The sequence below is a fragment of the Ptychodera flava genome, chromosome 12 (genome assembly GCF_041260155.1).
Source record: "Ptychodera flava strain L36383 chromosome 12, AS_Pfla_20210202, whole genome shotgun sequence".
Taxonomy (NCBI): domain Eukaryota; kingdom Metazoa; phylum Hemichordata; class Enteropneusta; family Ptychoderidae; genus Ptychodera; species Ptychodera flava.
Window position 1 is genome coordinate 30,378,700 of NC_091939.1, and position 19,883 is coordinate 30,398,582.

Sequence of the window (19,883 nt, forward strand, 5' to 3'; positions counted from 1 at the left end):
TATGGCATTTTTTTCGTGGTCATGTCGTTTTTCTGGTTTTTTTTAGCTTTGTTGTGTTTATTGTATTTTTGCTGTTAAATGTAATGACTTCTTGCCTATCATCAAGGGGGGTCTTATAAAGATGCGCCCATCCATAAGAAAGGGGTTCAATCTAAATTAAAACTTAAGATAATGAACACGTCTTTTTTAACAGTAAACATTACAGATTACATTTTTTGACACTGTACAGTGATAAACACCCATACAAATTACAAAAATGCCGTACACAGATGAACCCAATGTTATATTCAGAAAGAGAATATATTATTTAGAAGACTAACAATCATTAACAGTCATCATATATAGAAAAATCAAAATTTTAAAATAAATGTCCAAGGACAACAGTTTCTTCTCGATAGATTCCTAGTGCTAAAACCTATATCAAACCCTTATTTATATTAGAAGCTATTAAGAAACGGGCATTAATATGGCAGCCATATTTAATTTATGCAAATTATCAAAGGGCCTTTGTGAAAATTGAACCACTGAAAGTGTTTCTTCATGTACAAGAAAAATATTAAAACTTTAAAATGACTGAAATAGCTTGTTTAATGTGTGGTATATGACCGACAATGACCTTTGTAGGAATGTCGGCCACCATTTTGGATTTATGCAAATTAACAAAGTGCCAATGCAAATCATTGCATCTCGAAAATCGTTTGTTCATGCCATAGAAATATACTTTTAACTTTGGAATCACTGAAATTGCTTGTTTAATACATGGTATATGACCAAAAATGTATTTTGTAGGAATGTTGGCCGCCATATTGGAATTATGCAAATTAGTGAAGTGCCTATATGAAACATTTTACCTCCAAAATGATTCCCCGAGCCAAATTACTAGTGTCAGACGTTGAAATCACTGAAATAGCTTGTTTAACATGTGATATATGGCCAATTATGTTATTTGTCCGATGGTTGGCCGCCATATTTGATTTATGCAAATTAGGCATATTTCCCCAAGGTGGATTCGAGTAAACTTTTAATATGTTGTTCTGGGTACCTCTCTAAAATGCATTCTGAAGAAAAAAATTCTGTTGCAATTTGTGTTGGGTCTATACCCTATTTTGACTGGACTAATTTTTTGTCCGTCGCATGGCTGAACTCTCAAATGCGATATCGCTTTATATAGCAAGTTTGGAGAAGACGCAACTGTTGAAACTACCTCTACTGAATCTGAAGGTCGGGTTTTCGTGATATGGAATATTTCCTGAGCGGACGTGCATCCGTAGAATCTACGTCTACGCACACATTATTTCTCGCAGGGCGTAAACAGGATCATATCATGGCTCCATAGTTTCCGGAAGAATCAAGTCTGAAACACATATACCGTCCCCACTTCAATTCAAAACACCTACATAATAGGCTAGTTTCCCTGGTAACACGTGTTGATTTTCCCATCCTCTGGCATTGAGTAATTTGAAACTGATTGCTAGCTAAGTAAATACTCCGACGTCAGTACGGGTGTACCTTCAGCTATCATAAATGCATATGATTAGATTAACCTACAAGAACATGGAAAATAAAATTGTAGCGTCATTTACCTAGGCAATGTCCTTTATTAATATTTGGGGCAGAATACTGAGCATATAACGTCATGTCGGATTTTAAAATTGATGTACAGGTGCTTGCCATCAGAGGGCGCTAATGCTTCCCATTTCAGGGTATTACCTATGCAAATTGGGATGCAAATTGCCAATAGCAACTCCAACATACACAACGCCATTTTGGAGGCGATCACTAGCGTAACTGCAATAAGTCATGGGTCGCGAACAGACTCCAACGTCGGAGGAGGGTTTATCAAGAGCCCCGTCCAGACAAGGTGGGGAGAAAGACGAAAAAACACAGAGTCGACAAGGCAGTGCGCTGGGAAGTAGAGCGCCGAGCAGAGCCAAAAGCCGCGGCAGCATAAGCGAAACCAGAAAGGTAAATAAATCTGGGACTTGAGTAAGTTTCTGAGTGACTGATGACACCGACTTATGACAGCTCATTGTATAGGCCTCGATCATGACGAAAAGTCAGATTTTACCTTTAACGGGACATGTGGATATAATCAAACAGTAACATTCAATTTCTAGTACTGCCTTTTGATTATGAGTGCCCAAACGCATCGTGCAATTCAAGTTGAAAACTGAACCCGTTTGTCTATAGGGTCTATGGAGTATGGTTTACAATATGGCCATGGCGAAACGTTAATGTACATGAGCCGAAGCAGTCATTATACACACATCACTTTACGTGAGTTCGTACGGAGGAACAGCGAATGTATACCACAGCCACAAACTCGTAAAAATATTTCTTTGGCCCTTTGATGACCTGGGGGTCTCGCATCACAAGATTCTGTGACACTCTTTTGGTACCTCCATGGTATTTCCTATTAAACATGGCCAACTGCTGAAATTTTGTCTATGATATATGAACTACTTTCAGTGTCTGTTTTTTCGTCTATGTACATATTATCTTGAGGCGATAGGACACACCAATATTATTCACATATCGATAGCCTCAGCTCACATTTGTGCTATTGTTGTTTCCAATTCAATTCAGTTTACACTATTTTTATCTCTTGGACCAAAACTTAAAAGTAATCAATGATGAGACATAGCTACATCCAAAGCAAACACCAACACTTGGGGAAGTCCTTCTACATATCTGGTTGCCAGGAAATCAGCTCTTTCCAAATACAACTGCATGCGTTATTTTTCACACAGTTATATCAACTTGCAATCAACAATCAACGATGTTTTGTGGTCTTCACTCGGAAAGATTTACAAATCGATGTTGGCTATCTAAATCTTCACGTAGAAGTAGCATTGAAATTGTCCAAACGTTCTGATACTTTTTGAGTCAAAAAACACACAAGAAAGTCTCATGAGATGTTAGGTATAAATTTCTGTAGGGAATACAAAAGACTGAAAAAAAAATGGAATAATTGATAAGAATATGTATGTTTGCATAAATTATATATATGATATATATATATATATATATATATATATATATATATATATATATATATATATATATATATATATATATATATATATATATATATATATATATATATATTTGTATATATAAACATTCAATTCAATTACTGACAGTTCAATGTAAATGTAAAACTGATCATTCTTAAACGTCAAATGACACTGTAGTATTCCTATAAAATCTAAACGGCACAAAATATTTAAAACTAAGAGACTGAGTTTAGGTTGACATGAAATACAGCCAGAGATACATTTTTACATTCAATATTTCAACAGACTGTAAGCCGGCCGAGTAGTCGCGCAGGATCGGCGAACCGACGACCGGACAGCCATGTTTCCAACAGATCTGACAAAGACAACATCGACAGCGATACAGAAGAGACACGGACTCGAGCCACATCCGAGCAAGACGCCATGAGTGAAAGTGGCTGGGACACTGATCTGGAAGTCGAAGGTATGATTTGAAAGACAAGAATGCAAAATAAATCATGGTGGTCACATCACCAGTGGTTTCGAAAATTCAAAGATGATGAGACTCTATAAGCTTATTTCAGCCCAAAAATACTCCTCAGTCACACATAGAGTGTGGTTTTTCTTTACCGCTTGATTCATCCACTATCAACTCAAGCTTGTTCAATTATATCCATCAGCAAAATAAGGTTGTGCCATTATCATATTTCAAAGAACACGTTTAACAATTTACGGCAAATGAAAAACGGCTCTTGAATTATTTATTGAGACTTTGCAAATTACCGGCAAGAATTGGCATTTTTTGTTCATAAAATCTGTCCAGAAATGCTCTTCTAAAATGTATTTCTCTACTGCTATAAACAGAAAGAAACCATGTAATATTTCTGTGTAACATGTTTGAGAAATCTGTAATTTTTGATCTCGGAAATAGAGGGAAATGTATTTTACAGTTCCATTTGACTGGAACACATGTTGATTTGACCAGTTGTGACTTTTATACCCTGTACGTGTCAACTCAAAATTGTTTTAGGACAACCTGTTATGCTGTTCATCGTCATTTTGGTTTTTCCAAGAGAACCCTTTGTTCAAATGTCACAAAATTTTATTCTGATTGTCACAAAATTTCACTGAAATTTTGAATGATAAAATGAGAGTACCCTGTTCCTTCCCAGCTAATTCATTAACATATAACTGGAAAACCCTACTTTAGACTGTTCCATTTAACTTTGAGCTTTCTATAGAATGTATATCGCTTTATGTATCGTCCAACTCGCATGCCTTGTGAACGATATTTTGTTTTCCGTAAAAGCTTTGCATGACAATAATGAACCCATTGATTTTCTTGCAGTTGGTTTTCTTCTTTCTCTATTGTTGATCCGAATGCCAACTCTAATCTCACATAACATCCTTTATCTAATCCTAATCCACATTGATATAACCTTTAACCCCTGGTGGCCATACATTTCTTGATTCTTCTTTACTTGTACCACCATTACTGGTGTTTAACTTTCTTCCACTAGGTGAAATGTAAAAAATTAACATTTCCCCTAACTGTAATATGTATTAACCATTGTCTTTAATACTAGATTTTTATTTTCAGTAACACCCTCCTCCAGCATCAAGATCCTTTATTAATAATTAACAAGTATCAGTGGACAACAAGGCCCTTTGCTACTCATTGACTTTATTTCTTTCTCTTCTCTGTGCAGTTTCTTTTCTTCACATTGGCAAACTCACTTCCCAGTCCTCCAGCTGGTTGGCTGTAAGGCAGTGTAACCATCTCAAGCTTTGGTATCCATACACGTATCTCAATTCCCAGTGTCATTGTTTTGCTGATCATATACTATACCATAGCTGAGTTATCTGTATTCACTTACAATTCAGTCACGGTATCTCCACTGGGTACTTGATGGTAGACGAGTCTGTATGTGTCCCTCACATTAACCCTTTGAGTGCCAAAGTCAATTTTTGTTGTCTCTGCAGATTATCATGCTTACATTTTTTTTTCAGATCAAGACAATTTTTTACAAATTTTTGCCAAAATTTGGATCAAAAACAGTAGCCAATGAAAAGTTATGTCCATTTAGTCCATCATATCAAAAAAAATAACAGAAATTCATAAAAGTTTGTAAAATTCTGCACTAAAATTTTTGTTAGAAAAATTAAAGCACTCAAAGCGTTAACAATAGTCTTGTTATAAACTGAGCGAGCAGATAGCCTTCTTTGTCTTGCAGCACTGAAGTGCATTATCCAAAAGCTCTAGTAAATTGATTACTAAGATAATCTTTCAGACCCAATTATGATATTAAATTGAGTGATTAAATTGACTTTAGTGAGTGTACATAAATAGTCTATTAATTTTATATGCAACCATCCATGACATTTCTAATCATGTTGTGCATTCAGTGTCATTCTATCGTGCAGGTGTTTGTCACGCATGAACCATGTAGGAAGACAGTGTAGCTGCTAATGAACGATCAAAGAGCTTCCATTTTCAATGAATGGGGCAATAGCAGTGGGATAAAAGAAATATTTGTACATATTTGAAATTAAATTAAAGCATGTACATCTCTTGATCTTCATAACCTGACCCAGCTGGTGTAGGGGGTAATTAGCTAATGTGACAATCTTTGCCATCGCCCACAGACAGTGCAGATATAAACACGATACACCTACAGTATATTGGCTATCTATGGATGGATATTCTAGTTATTAATAGTTTGTCAGCTTTTTCTCTTTCATTGGAAATTCATCATATTTTTGGGGAAATTTTGTGAGATATTAATTCAACGTGTAAAAATTATTTGATTTATTTTTATGTTCTTTAAGGGCACCGACAAAATTTTAGTTTATCTAACCGTATCTATTATATCGGTCTATCAGTATTGATTGCAAAAAGATAGTTATAAGTTAGTAGCATAATTAAAGTAGTATGCGCCTCGAAAGTGAAAGACTTACACTTTTGCTCAAACTTTCCTCAAGGAATCTTTCAACCATTCTCTTTCAAAATCAAGAATAAAATTCAGGGATCACCTTGTGAATTTTGTTACTAGAGAAAAAAATAACAGAAGGTTTATTGATATTTGAAATTCAAATTGGCCACCATTCCTGTGTTAACTCTATGGAGAAAAATTAAATTTTCGAATTTCGAAAAACTAAGTCAGTAAAAAGTTTCCTTTCACCAAGAGCTTTAAAATGAACCCCCACAAGTGGTAGATCAGAAACAAGCCGTAAAAATTTGAGAGTCTGAATATCTGTCCTGGCCTGAGGCACATTGAGAAATGCAACCAATGAAGTCAAAAATAAAATCTGACTTAATCCCATTGCAACAGTATACGGACATCTGCATATATCATTGAAACGAGATTCTGACACTTTGTAGAAATCGGTCTTGAAAAATTCCTACTCTGAGCTTGTGTGAAGGACGCTTATTCCATACTACCAGCAGGTTCCCTGGAGATACAAAATAACACCATCTAACGAATACTCTCCAAGCTAGAAACCTGCAGTCCAGCAGTCTGACCTTTGACCCATGGAGGAAAGTTCACATACGCGCCGCAGAACTTTGCATTTACTATTTTCTCTCTGCCTGTTTTTTGTTTGGCCTCCCTTCTAGGAGTATTACGCAGAAGTAAGATATCAAAAATTTCATTCCAATTCACCCGTCATTGTCAGTGTTGTTTGTTGTGCATGGTCTTGTGTCACCTTTGTTCTTTCAGTAACCGTGTTAAAAATTTCTATTTTTTTTAAAGGCACAGAATTTTTATTTTAGAATTTCTGTATCGTATTGATGTATTTTTGTAAGTTTTGAGTTCACTAATATTTTGGAGATGGTCTGTAGTGCTGTCGTAGAAAAACACCATTTCGGTTGTCTTGCAATGAAGCACGAATGCCTCCCTTGAACTTCAAAATGCCTTTCTTGAACTTATGACCTCATACTGACCCCTCAGGCTGTGGTAGATTTGTGTATGGAATTAAGGTGATACTGAGGGAGCCATTCACTATCATCACTTCAGGTGCAGGATCTTTCACGTGCAAATTTGTACCGTTTACTCAGGGTTTTCTGCACATTTCGGTTAAAGCTGTATTCACATTTGTAATATATATATATCTATGTAACCAGTTAAGTGTTATGTTATCCAAACAAATATTGGTAGAATTTAGAAATGTAGATACTGACTTGGGAAATATGGATAAGCACGGATTAAAAATCATGTTGGTTTAGTTTTACATAAAATCTGTTCAAATTTGAATAAACTTTTATACAGAGTGACAGTTTTCTATTTCAAATTAGCAATTGACCACAATGGCTATCTCTGTCTATGCATATGCAGGGATATGAGATGGCATACATACAAACTCTTTAAGTTATTAAATGTTTAATTTATTTTGAGTGGCTTTAGAAGTACTTTTATCAACGTAACCTATTTGTGTTTCCACAGAGTCACACTTTAGATGAGCAAAAACTGCTTGCATTTACCTACATATAAAAAAATCATCAAAAAAACATTGTTATGAATATTATTTACCCACCCTCCATCGCATACTGATTTGAACTCTTTGATACGCCATAAATGACACAAAGACCTTTTTTTAATACCTGCAGTCAATAAGTGTAAACAGATACCTATTTATAATCTTTTCAAGGAAATCTTCATTGTCATGAGACTTCAAAACCTGTGAATATTCAGTCAACTGTACACCATGGAATTAAATCCATGGTGGAAATTCCTCCCCTGGTGTAGAATTTCACATCTTGTGTAGACTTGGTTTCTAATCCATGCTATATCCATATACCAGAGGTCATTAGTAGCTTGATGGAGACACACTGAGTGGGACAAGATACCGCCTGTCAAGATAATCTGCTTGCTTTGTTACTGGTAGATGTTATTGAATAATATGGACAAGGTGTGCCATGATAATTGGAGATCTGAACTATTTCAAGCTAAATTACCACAGCAAATAAGATACTGTCGGTAAAAATGATATCAAGAAAGAGAAGCAACATTCACCATGTTTGATGCAACCTGATTTGAAAGTTACAATTATGTTGCCCTGACAACCACCAAAGCTGATCCTTGTAGCGATTTCTGACATTGTTCCAAAGTAATAGTGAACTTAAAAATAATGACGTTCTATAATGATTTTTGTTCTGTGTTGTTCTGTTTACCATTATGTACTTGTGTTATCATGATTCTTGTCTCTCAAATGCCTGAACTTATTTTGATAATCGAATGAAATTATAGCATTTTAGGTCCTCGCAATTGTCTATTTGCTTGTGTATTTTTTAGCTTCTTTATTTATTTGTTTATGTTATTTACTGATTAATTTTGCTCTTGTGGTAATATTACAGTTACTTGTTTGATGTGGAATGCAAATTGTTGACATTTTCTATAGTGCTGCATTTGATATTGTTTGTGCTGCGTGCTCACAGTTCTATCACAGCAATTGACTTTATGCAGGAAAATTTTAAACACAACCTTGCTTTCTGCTTTCACCCAAAAGTGTGTTTATCTGCCCCGGTTTTGACGCATTTCATCCACCCAATCTCTCCAACTGCAGAAACGCGCGAGTCATACGACGCATCTGGGCGAACCACGTACAAAGAAGCATGTAAAATGAATGGTGTGGTACCCGTGTCGTATTTCTTGAGACATATCACCGATGCAGAGCTGACCATGATGCACCATGGACTCGGACCAGCGGGCGCAAAAGCCATCGCTATTACCTTAGTCGTAAGTATCAGTAAATAGTATTGGTGTCTCTTTGTAACACACCCACCTAACCTTACATGACCACCATAGTTCTTGGAAGGCGTTAAAAACAGTTTCTCATAAATATTAAAGAGCAAGTAGCCTTAATTTTGGATGATTTTTCGCTATTTTTGCTTTTTATGTCAACTGCAAGTTCTTGTTCTACTCTCCTAAACATATTGAAATGGCCACAATTTAATTTGCCAACGCTGCGTATGTGTAAAATTCACTGTAACAGTTATTGCTTCCCTTTGATTTCTAGAACTGATCAGAATTCAGTTGTCAACAATAAAAATGCTGTTTATATACATGTATGTACAGGCTGAGTCGACAAGTTGAATACTGTGTATCTCAACATGCTTGCAGAAGTAGAACAGAAACTATAGTTGACATTAAAATGAAAAAAAAAAAAAGTGAAAAAATCATCAAAAGGTATGGCTTCTTGTTCTTTAAAACTTACATGATTGTCTGCAGAAAGGACCAATGTGTTGCAAATTAATAAGTTCAGGGAGTATGAGATTTTCCAATTTAAAAAAGCAACCTATCAGGGAATGTTAACTGGTCATGATTGGTTGTAACTGACATACCTGTTGATAATCAGATCATGTGAGACCAGGAGGACTGGTGTTCACCTATTCTCAGCTACATTTCACTGTCACTGATTGATCTGTAAAAAAAAAAACTGAAACTGGCTGATCTATGATAATTGACAGCATAATCATCAATACTGAAGCAAGGGGACCATAGCTAGCTTTTCTCGAGAATTTATGTGTGTGGAAAAGTGAGCTCTCTTTACAAGTTCATACAGTCATTGCATTGTGAGATACAGACCAAACTGGTTTCTGTTTCCCATGTATGCCTCCTAATTGATGACAACCAAGCCCTTTAGATTGACTTTGTACAGATCTGTTCATTAAGCTGTGTTGTTGCACTTGAACTACAAGCTCTGTATGTAGGGGAGACCATCACAGCCTATGTGGTAGATATCCAATATTTGGTTCTCGTTGATCAAAGCAGGAATAAACTGGTGATGTATGGGTGGCAAAGCCATATGTACAACACTGGCACGTAGCAGCACTTGATGTGTGGACACTCTTATTTAGTTTCACACCTTGTTCATGGTCAAAACAGTTGACATTTTGCAAGACAGATGGTTGGATACACTTGACCACCATCCCTATGACTTGACTAAATGCTGCAGTGTCAAGTCAAGTTGAATCTTGTACCACTTCTTTCTTCAAGGAGTTCACTGTTGCTGTTGATCTATGAAAGCATCTTTCCTATCTTACTTTACTTGAACAAATCTTGCAACACGCCTACAGAAATAAATTCAAATAATGGCTTAACTCTTTGAGTGCCGTAATTATTCTCACCAAAATTTTGTTGCAACATTTTACTAACTTCATGAATTTTTCTGAATTTTTTACGATAGTTTTGGACCAATAGACATCACATTTCATATGCTACAGTGTCTTATCAAAATTTGACAAAAAATCTGGAGAAAATTGACTAGGAGGTGACAAAATTTGACTTTGCTGCTCAGAGGGTTAAAAAACAATTTAGTGTGAATTTGGTAGTATTTCAGAATCTCATACAGGCATAAAAAGAATTTTTATGTGAGACATTCCTGCCAGGTGTGAATAAGCTGATCATAGCCTGACATGAAGAAAATGTTGAAATCTTTCAACATTTTATCGTAACAGTACTTTGCTAAATCAGTTTTGGTGGAAAGACTTCAAAAACAGGTTGCAGTTACTTAGTCGTGGACAGTGATACAAATAACATAGAAAGCAACATTTCAGGGCTAGTTGTTAGTGTGAAATGCCTGGGGAATGGTAGAACTGTGTATTGGTTCTTGGGGTTGTACTTGACTTGTAGAGCAGTGCACAGCAAACGTTACGTCCAAAAATCTAGAAGTTACCCTACGTGGATAAATAATAACTCAAAGTGAGGCTTTAATCAATGGTATGAAAGTGTATATTTGCTACATATGTAATTATGACTCATGTGATTTTCATGGAGTCATCGCCTTTGTTTGTACCAAATTGAATTTTAATTTTTACAAATATGAACCGCACAGCATAGACTTATCTGTAAAACAATCAATCATGAAAAAGCTTCGAGATTGCAAGAAACAATATCACAGCACTAGTGTTTGTTTATTTGAAGTATTGAACCACAATGTAAAAATGGTGCATTTGGGTACAGCGTCTTCATTAAGGCCGGTATTGGTAACTGTTACCCAGGGTTCCCCAGTCATTTTACCAGGGTTACCCATGGTATATCAATGCAATCAGATTAGGAGACAGTAAAAATGTTACCACAGTTCCCAAATCATTTACCAATGCTCCCCGACCTTAGCAAAAACACAGGGGTAACCCCATACAAAAGGTACTGTCTTCATGTCAGGTAGTACTGGTTCTACTCAACTTCATTACATTTCGACTACATAAACTTGCTGGTAAAGCAAAACTCACAAGCCGTATACTCTTTTAAAAGCAGTGGACTTTTTTGTGTTTTGCCATAGATTTCACATATCTGTGCTTTATTTTTATATTTGGTGGTTTTTTTTCACTTGGTAGGCAAACACCACAATCCTGAAGTTAAATCTGTCAGATAATTGGCTGGATTCAGAAGGTGGCATTGCCATTGCCGAGATGTTGAAAGAAAACTGCTACATAGCAGAACTGGTAAGTTAACTTACATTCTATATCGGATCCATCTATCCATCCATCCATCCATCTTGTTTTACATCACAGTAACGTACATATGTGCAAACAGTTTTGTTGTTTTCAAAACTTCAATTTATTTGCCAGTCATCCAGTGAACACAAGTGAAATGCTGCTCAATTAACAGTCAGCTTTCTATCTTGCCCTACTTGAAGATTTTATTGGTACAAGAATTGCAATTCTTGATAGATCACAATGTGTGCTGGTTAACATGGTTTCTGTCTGTCTTGGGCCACTTTTCTTCTGACTAGATTTTTAACTTTGGACTGTTATGTCCTACATGTTTCCATGAAGCAATGAAAAAATCCAAGTCATTAGACCTCAGCTACATTTATAAGCAAATGGTATTTGCTAACTTCAAAAATTTTTCCAAGCGATGGGGAACAATTGGTCTGCTCAAAAACCATTTGAATTTATAGTGTATGTATGTGTGTCATTTTAGTTTGTAGGTCTACGCTGGTCCACACTCCGTAGCAATAATGGCATTGTTCATCACAAAGAGAGACAGTAAAATGCTTCACCACCACAAAACATTCTGCAGTTTAGTAGATTATTACCCTAAACACTGAAACAAGATAAAAAAATTATGTTTACCTCTGCATCCATACAAGAAAAGAAACATTTTTGATCCCCATGAAATTTGACATGGAGAAAACCACCTTACCAAAGCATTTTGTCTTCAAATGTGAAAGTCTTTTTTTGCCTGAAGTTTCTCGTGATATGGAAGAGACGTTGTTTTCGATGCTCACGCACCTGGTTTTTGTTGAGAAAGATCTGTGCGTCATTTGAATACAGAGCTGAAAGGTCAGGAAGGAATTTGATACGTCAGATTAATCTCCTGTCTCTGCTGCAGGCAGTGTGAAGTTTCTGTCTCTCCTGGAACATGATGAGACGTGCAGAAGTACAGGTAGCCATATCAGTGGTTATTTGAGACTGGGTCATCAGCTTACTGAGTAAAATCTGCTGCCAAATACCACATCGCTGTGGGGGTCTAAATCTGATGTGAATTTCACTGCCTTTCTGTGGTAAGAAATGGGGGATCTATCAAGTGCATTGTACAGGACGATGAGCGTGTCCCTCATGGACCAGTTCAGTGTAGATCCGTTTGCTTTCTGTAGCAAATTGTACGTCAGCGGAGGGAGGATGAGTGTGAGGTTCAAAGGTGTTCAGATTACATAGGTTTTGTTTTATGGAATGCACGGATTGATATTACAGAGCTACCTGGACATGATACTGCCCATGAATAAAGGGTCATGATAAGTTAACAGGTTCCTCTTTTGATCTTAACTTTGTGTCGGTGAACACAAATCATCTACAGTAAAGCTGTGCTGTAACTTATACACCCAATGGAATATTCAGGGTCTCGATGCTCCCGGAAAGTCCTTTAGAGTCGTTGAATTTTAAAACCTCCTGGAAAGTCCTGGAAAAGTGCTTGAAAATAAAACTAAGCCCTTGAAGTTCCTGGAAAATTGATAATCCACGCATTCAAAAATTACAAGATGATCATCCACTATATCCTAAAAATGATATATAAAAATGATATCTGGAAAGTAGTATTTTTGACCTTAAAACAGTCCGTGAAAATTACCAAAAAACCTTGAAAGTCCTTGGAGATGAGGTTACTTATTGGACCCTGGATATTACAATAAGTAAGTTTATGTTTGTATCGGGGTATTATTTGGAGACCTAGTTATACGTCAGCAATTTCAACATTAATTTCTTTCATTTTAGTCTTGCCTAAAGATGAAAGCTGAATTTGGCTCGTGTTACAATGCCTCATGGAAGATGGATAATGTATGATTTGCGTATACTGTGTAAATGAAATAGATATTTATAGATATGAGTGGTGTACATGGACGTCATACATGTATGATAGCTAGGTGATACTCTTTCTATAGACATATCTATTGAATTTCTCTATATTCTTGATAATTAACCCTTTGAGTGCTTTAATTTTTCCCACCAAAATATTAGTGGAACATTTTACCAATTTTTATTAATTTTTCTGTTCTTTTTTTGGTAATTTTGGATCAAATGGACATAACTTTACAATTGCTACAGTTTTTAGTCCCCACGATCAAAATTTTGGCAAAAATCTGAAAAAATTTGTCTTGATCTGAAAAAAAATAGTGACTTTGGCACTGTAAAGGTTACTTTTGCAGTACAGCCTCAAAGCCCATGTGACATGCTACTGACACAAAGTGAATTTTCTTTGAGGCAAGAATTTCCAAATAATTGCAATTTTGTATGAAACTAGCAAAGGAAATTTTTAGCAATACTCAAAATTTAATTGATTCTCTAAAATAGGCGGCAACTTTTGTACCTCACACTGCAGTCAGGTGTCGTAAGGTACAAAACTATTTGAAATTTTCACAACAAACAAGATGTAGAAGTTTCACACCTGCATTCCACCCACTTTATATCTGCCTGATGATGTACTCTAAGTAATTAGATACTCATGTGTAAGCTTAGCAGATTTAGCATGTGGGTGCCATCATTGTGACGTTGGAACGTCCAAGCTGGAGGTGGTTTAATGAACTAATTCACCTACTTTTCAGAATATGGTATCTGTGACGCAAATCCATTTGATGCGTGACAGCAGGCTTTCAGTGAACAGCTGTCATGAAAATGTGTCAAAAATCTCACATTGTGAGATTTTTGTCAACAATGTACGACATAGGTCCTTTGTTTCCCTATGCAAGATATTTGAAGAATAGACAAGCGGTATTGTTATGTCTCTTCATGTATTGGTACCCACAGAATATATTGCAAAATTATGCAAATAAATGTAGCATTATTATGTAAATAAGTGTGCTGAAAAGTTCACTCCTTAAAAAAAATAGCACTGATCGTGATTTCAGGTTTGTTCCTAACTGTAGCGGCATACGCACAAAATTTGACGTTACTGCTCAGTTGAAATTTGGACAATTTTGTTGTTGCATGCATGGCTGTTGTTGCAGCTTGTTGTCTGAGCCATAAAGTAGTGTGATTTAACACAAGCAGATTGTATTTTCGTTGTCCTTGCGGAAAATGCAGACAAATATTTATTTTTGCATATTGGTAAAAGAAAATGGTGTCATTTGCGATAGGTGCTATTGTACATCGAAATCTGTCTTACAAATCGTATAGCAATCACATTGCTCTCGTAAGTTATGTCCTGTTTGTAATAATGTATCATTGTTTGTGTCATTCACAGGACCTGTCTGACAATCGGCTAGGGGATGCCGGTGCCGCTGCCATGTCAGAAATGTTACTCCAGAATGTTTACCTCACCCACATCACTCTGGCAGGAAACGCTTTCGGAGACAAGAGTTCAGATGGCTTTGCGGAAGTTGTTCTTGTAAGTGTCAACAAAGTTTAATATTTTTTTTATCATTTGTTCAAGTGAACTTTGGTTCAGTTTGTGTTTCCTAGCAGTATTTAGAGTTAGTATGCACCAGAAAGTGAGACTTCAACTTTTGCTGAAATTTTACCCAAGGAAATTTTTAATCATACTCTCATCAAATCAAGAATAAATCGGGGTCACTTTGCAAATTTTGGTGTTAGCAAAACAAATTACTTAATATTCACTAATATTTGAAATTCAAGATGACTCTCTAATGGGGAAAAATTAAAATTTTTGAATTTCACAAAACTAAGATGGGTAAAGTTTGACTTAATCCCAAAGCTTCAAAATGAGCCCCGACACGTGGTAGATCAGTAAAGTAGTAATTTGTGTGACTGAATATCTGTCCCCAAGGCCCACCCTACCTCAGCACAGTTACTGAAAAAGAGATGGTTGGCAAGAAGTGAGTTTCTGCTGTGAGATGCTTGTCTTAATCATAAGGGCCTATGTCTCATTTAGTGAAGATTTGAAAGGCAAAGCTTGTCTTTACTGTTTGAGTATGTAATCATAAACTCTATAATGTCTATGGTCAGTTCTGTTATATTTCACGTTTCTCAAATGGATTGTTACAGTATGACCATCAACTGGTAAAGCACAGCCTTTCATCCGCCCACTTCTCACTCTTCACCAGCATGCTGTGTGCAAATTCACACCATAGAGCCAATTCACACTTGTTTTCACACTTTGCAAGGTTGACATACTTGACCTGTAAAGTAGACGACCTCTGCAATCAACCGGTACAGATGATGTATTGAGGTGTTAATTTATCTTGACTTATCATCTGCAAGGCTGTACTGCTAGGCTCAGGAATGTTGAAACATGGATGTAAAAAATAGAAGGATACAGGACAGCCCTATAATCCCTTTCACACCTATTGTTATTTCTTTGTCTACGCTGGTCTTTGAAGTTGTGGCATGGTTGCCGCGATCAGGACGGCTCGGACACACCCACTTCACTCACAATATCATGTACATCAAATTATTGTTGCCAAATTCATAAAAAAAAAACTTTCAAACTTGTGAAATTGCTTGTGTTGAATGCCCAGACTGAACAGAGCTCAAACAAACCAAAGACTGAGAAAATCGACGCATATTTGACCAAGTTATGACTATTCTTTGGAACCGACTTGGATAAAGTCCCCTGATCGTAAAATTACTCTAACTTACAAAGTATCTAACCGCGGAGTCTGATTTTTTCTTAATTAGAAGGTTCAAGGTATGAACGCTTAAAAAATGTTTGTTCCAAGTGCTGGTTCGCCTGGCCGTTGAAGTTATCGTATTCTAAAGTTGGGCTATATTTGCGGTACGCCGATAGTTCGTCCCCATAGGATTGCGTGCAAATGCGTTCGTCGTTCAGGCCATGGTTCACCCGTTTGAAGTCACTTTTCCAGACGTTCAAAGACACTGCTGAAAGAACTGTTACGCCAAAACTAAAGTCATATATATAGACTTTCCGGTCTGGTCATGTTTATCGATCAGAGTACCTGGCCGAAAATTCCCTGGTGATTTTTTCGCCGAAGTTCATTGCATCACGTCACCATTCTGCACGGGTTCACGCATTGTTCAAGAAGGGGAAAGGTTATTACACATGCGCAGTTCTTGTTATACCGTGTTTACAGGAGACAGAAAGTGAGCCAGATGCTATGTAGTCGATTGTTTTCGTCCTCGATGAGCTGCATATCATCGTTAAGATAGAAAAAGGTCGTAGTATTGCTACAACAACATTACTGGCACGAAAGACGCTATTTTTACGCTGTCTGTGGTAATGCACGGAAAGACTCGACGTTTACCGATGACAACCCGAAGGCACGCTATGAATAAAATAACACGCTAATCCCGTTACGGGATTACGAGATAACGAATCGGCGGCAACTATCCCTTGAACAAAGGATCAAAGGAGTGTCCTGTATCCTTCTATTTTTTACATCCATGCCTGTTGAAAGTATCACCATTCTTTTGGCTTTTTTGACTTTGAGATTGTCCTCAGTAATAGCAATCAAGATCCTTAGCTACATGTACCTACAATACTTTTCAAAGGAATTTGAGACAGTGACTCTGACTAGATTTACAAAAATATTGACTTAGTAGCAGTATTTCATTCAATCTTTTTGCTCTCAGTGATCATGTTTATGAACTTTATCACAAAATTATACCTTGAATGTCATAGTCATTTTTTGTTGCCCATGTAAAATATAACTCACTTAATCTCTGGGAGATTTTTAGAAAAATTTTGATCTAAAACTGTAGCCGATGTAAACTGATGTCCGTTTGGTCAAAAATTATCAAAAAAAGACACAAAAAATCAAAAAAATTGGTAAAATGTTGCACAAAAAATTTGGTGGGAAAATTACTGAACAGTAAGGTTTTATACATGTATGGTCATGATAAATATAACAAATGAATAAACATAGCTATTATGTTTCAATTTTTTTAATGAGCTTTTTCTGAAGTTTAATGAAAATGACACAAGTTACTTGGAAGTAGGTGTTCTGGCAAATTGTATTGTGATCGTAGTAAAGAGATGAATTCACAAAAGTAACAAAACAGGAGATATTTCAGTGACAGACAGAATGATTTATTCATCTCTAAATGGCATCATGATTCATTCACTTGGATCATGGCAAAGTTATCATATCAACTCTTTATCAACCCTCGCTGTTTAACTCCCACACAAGACCCTCCGGTATATTCCTGATAATCCCTGCTGCATGATATGAAAACAACAAAATTAATACACCTGAGTCTGTGTGTGGAAAGCAAACAAAAAACGGGTTCAGAAATTTCAATTGTCATTTTCATCAGTTTTCCAATGCTCTCTGATTGTCCAAGCAAGTGTTTTTATTCCACCAATCACAGAGCTTGAATACTGAAAATTTAATCAAGAAAATTCAAACAAGAAACTTTGAAGGTGATCAAACTTGAGGTAGTATGTGCCTCAAAAATGAAAGACTTAAACTTTTGCTCCAGGAATCTTTCAAGTATCCTTTTTCAAAATCACAAATAAAATTTTTTGTTGTTTTTTTGTTGTTGTGTTTTTTTTTTTGGGGGGGGGGTAGTTTAAAGTGCAAATTTGCATACTACAGAAAAAATAACCTAAGATTTACCGATATCTGAAATTCAAAATGGCCGCACCCCCATTTTATCTCTATGGAGAAAAATAAAATATTCAATTTTCAAAAAACTAAGACCATTGAAAGATTTTTTACACCAAGAGCTTTAAAATGAACCCTCACAAGTGGTAGATCAGAAAAGAATTGTCCAAGTTTGGGAGTGCAAATGTCTGAGGCGCAATCTACCTTAAAAAGAGTTGTCTAGTCTATTCCAATATCAGCTTTGTTGAATTGTTCTCCTTAAACTCTGAATCAAATGAAAGATAAGGAACCATTGGCATAAACTATGATTATTGATTTGCATTGCAATTTGCATATGTCACGTATACTTGTAAATGTATGTAAATATGCAAACATACATAAACACACAAACATGCTGTTCGAAAGTCTGAGAGCGTGAAGTTTAACCCTTGAGTGCTGTATTTTTCCCACAAAATTTCAGTGCACATCTTACCAATTTTTATGTACTTTTCTGTAATTTTTCTGATAATTTTGGACAAAATGATCACAACATTTCATTGGCCACAGTTTTTTATCAAAATTTTGGCAAAAATCTGACAAAAATTGACTTACCGGTAGGTATATTTTATAAGAGTGACAAAAATTTTCTTTGGCGCTCAAAGGGTTAATGACAAATACAACACTTTACAATCCAAATATTACAAAATCCTACTCTTGATCAACATTACTTGAGGAATACTGAAATACGGCAAAAGAAAAGCTGTCAAAAAAACCCCTGTAACTGTGAGTATAAAGTGAAGAAAAAATGGCGATCATGTAATTTTAGGTTTTTGCAAGAAATATGTACAGAGCATGCAGCTGTTTTCAAACACAGCAGACATTGGTGTGCAGATTGAAAGTGAGAGTAAAGTCTCATTGACACTAAGTTATATCAAGCATGATCAATCACATTTGGGTTCATGTTTGATTTGAATATGCAGAAACTGGAAAATACCACCATCAATGGCGACCCTTGTCCCTTGACAGTATCATGCTAGCCTGGTAGGAATTAATGCAATGCCAGCTGGGCTCTACAAATATAAAGTGCAATGTTTCAAAAAAGGCCATTTGAAGACTGTATTTGACTAAGTTTAACTCCCCGTCCCTCATTTTCCATCATAATTGGCATTGTGGAAATTTCTGTCAGTCAAAAAAAAAGTAATTCATAGTACCTGGATAGATGTTCAGGTGTGTGAAAAATCATCGGCACTGAATGTGAAATTATGTATTGCTTGAGCATTGCAAACAGGATGGGATTTCAAATTAAAAATATCAGATAGGTAGTTCAGGCAACCAATTAGTCAATTAGCGTTCTATGGGTTTATAATACCTTTTGAGTAGAGCTCTGCTTTGAATAGGTAGCCAGCCAGTTCTCTCGGTGAATAGTGCTTTGTTACTTTTATCATGATGTACAGTCCTAGCTCATTTTTTCCTAAATTTTTCCCGTATCTCATATTTTTTTCAGAACAACAGCAAATTAGAATTTGTTAACCTGAGTAGGAACGCATTCAGCGAGCCAGCTGGTCTGATACTGGGGCCGGCTATATCAGAAAACATTACCATCCGACACCTGGATCTCAGCTGGAATTACATTCGGCGGAAAGGAGCCGTGGCATTAGCTAAGGGCATTGGAGTAAGTTGCTGATCTTTCAGCTGTGGAACGTTTTTCTTTCATCAAAAAAACAAAATGCATAAAGAATAAACCCCTTTCCTTGCAAATCTATGACTACACATATTATCCTCTGTTCATGATCCTAAAATGATAGTTCCTGAAAATAGTCCCATCCCTTTCCTTCCTCCTAACATCATCCGTCAAATTTTTAAAAAAGTTCTTTTCTCAAATGCTTCTAATCAATAACCTCTCCACTTCTGTGAACAGACTCTCTGTGCAACAAGTTTCCCTCAACCGTG

General features: G+C 36.2%; 1 protein-coding gene across 19 annotated transcripts in view; it reads left to right on the forward strand.

Annotated features, from left to right (window-relative positions):
- The first annotated feature begins 1,734 nt into the window (after positions 1-1,734).
- The window catches only part of LOC139145597 (leucine-rich repeat-containing protein 74B-like), a 38,145-nt gene continuing 19,996 nt past the window's right edge, over positions 1,735-19,883 (forward strand). For 13 of the 19 annotated variants that reach the window (XR_011554973.1, XR_011554974.1, XR_011554975.1 and 10 more), the window contains exons 1-7: positions 1,747-1,965; positions 3,303-3,480; positions 6,613-6,627; positions 8,559-8,731; positions 11,332-11,439; positions 14,675-14,818; positions 19,438-19,605. Coding sequence is in view for 15 of the 19 variants with exons in the window: in XM_070716854.1 (XP_070572955.1) it covers positions 1,801-1,965; positions 3,303-3,480; positions 6,613-6,627; positions 8,559-8,731; positions 11,332-11,439; positions 14,675-14,818; positions 19,438-19,605 (951 nt within the window). In the remaining 4 variants the exon portion in view is untranslated. Of the gene's footprint in view, positions 1,966-3,302; positions 3,481-6,612; positions 6,628-8,558; positions 8,732-11,331; positions 11,440-14,674; positions 14,819-19,437; positions 19,606-19,883 lie in introns of all 19 variants that reach the window. The other 6 variants (XR_011554976.1, XM_070716858.1, XM_070716857.1 and 3 more) reach the window with 2 other exon arrangements.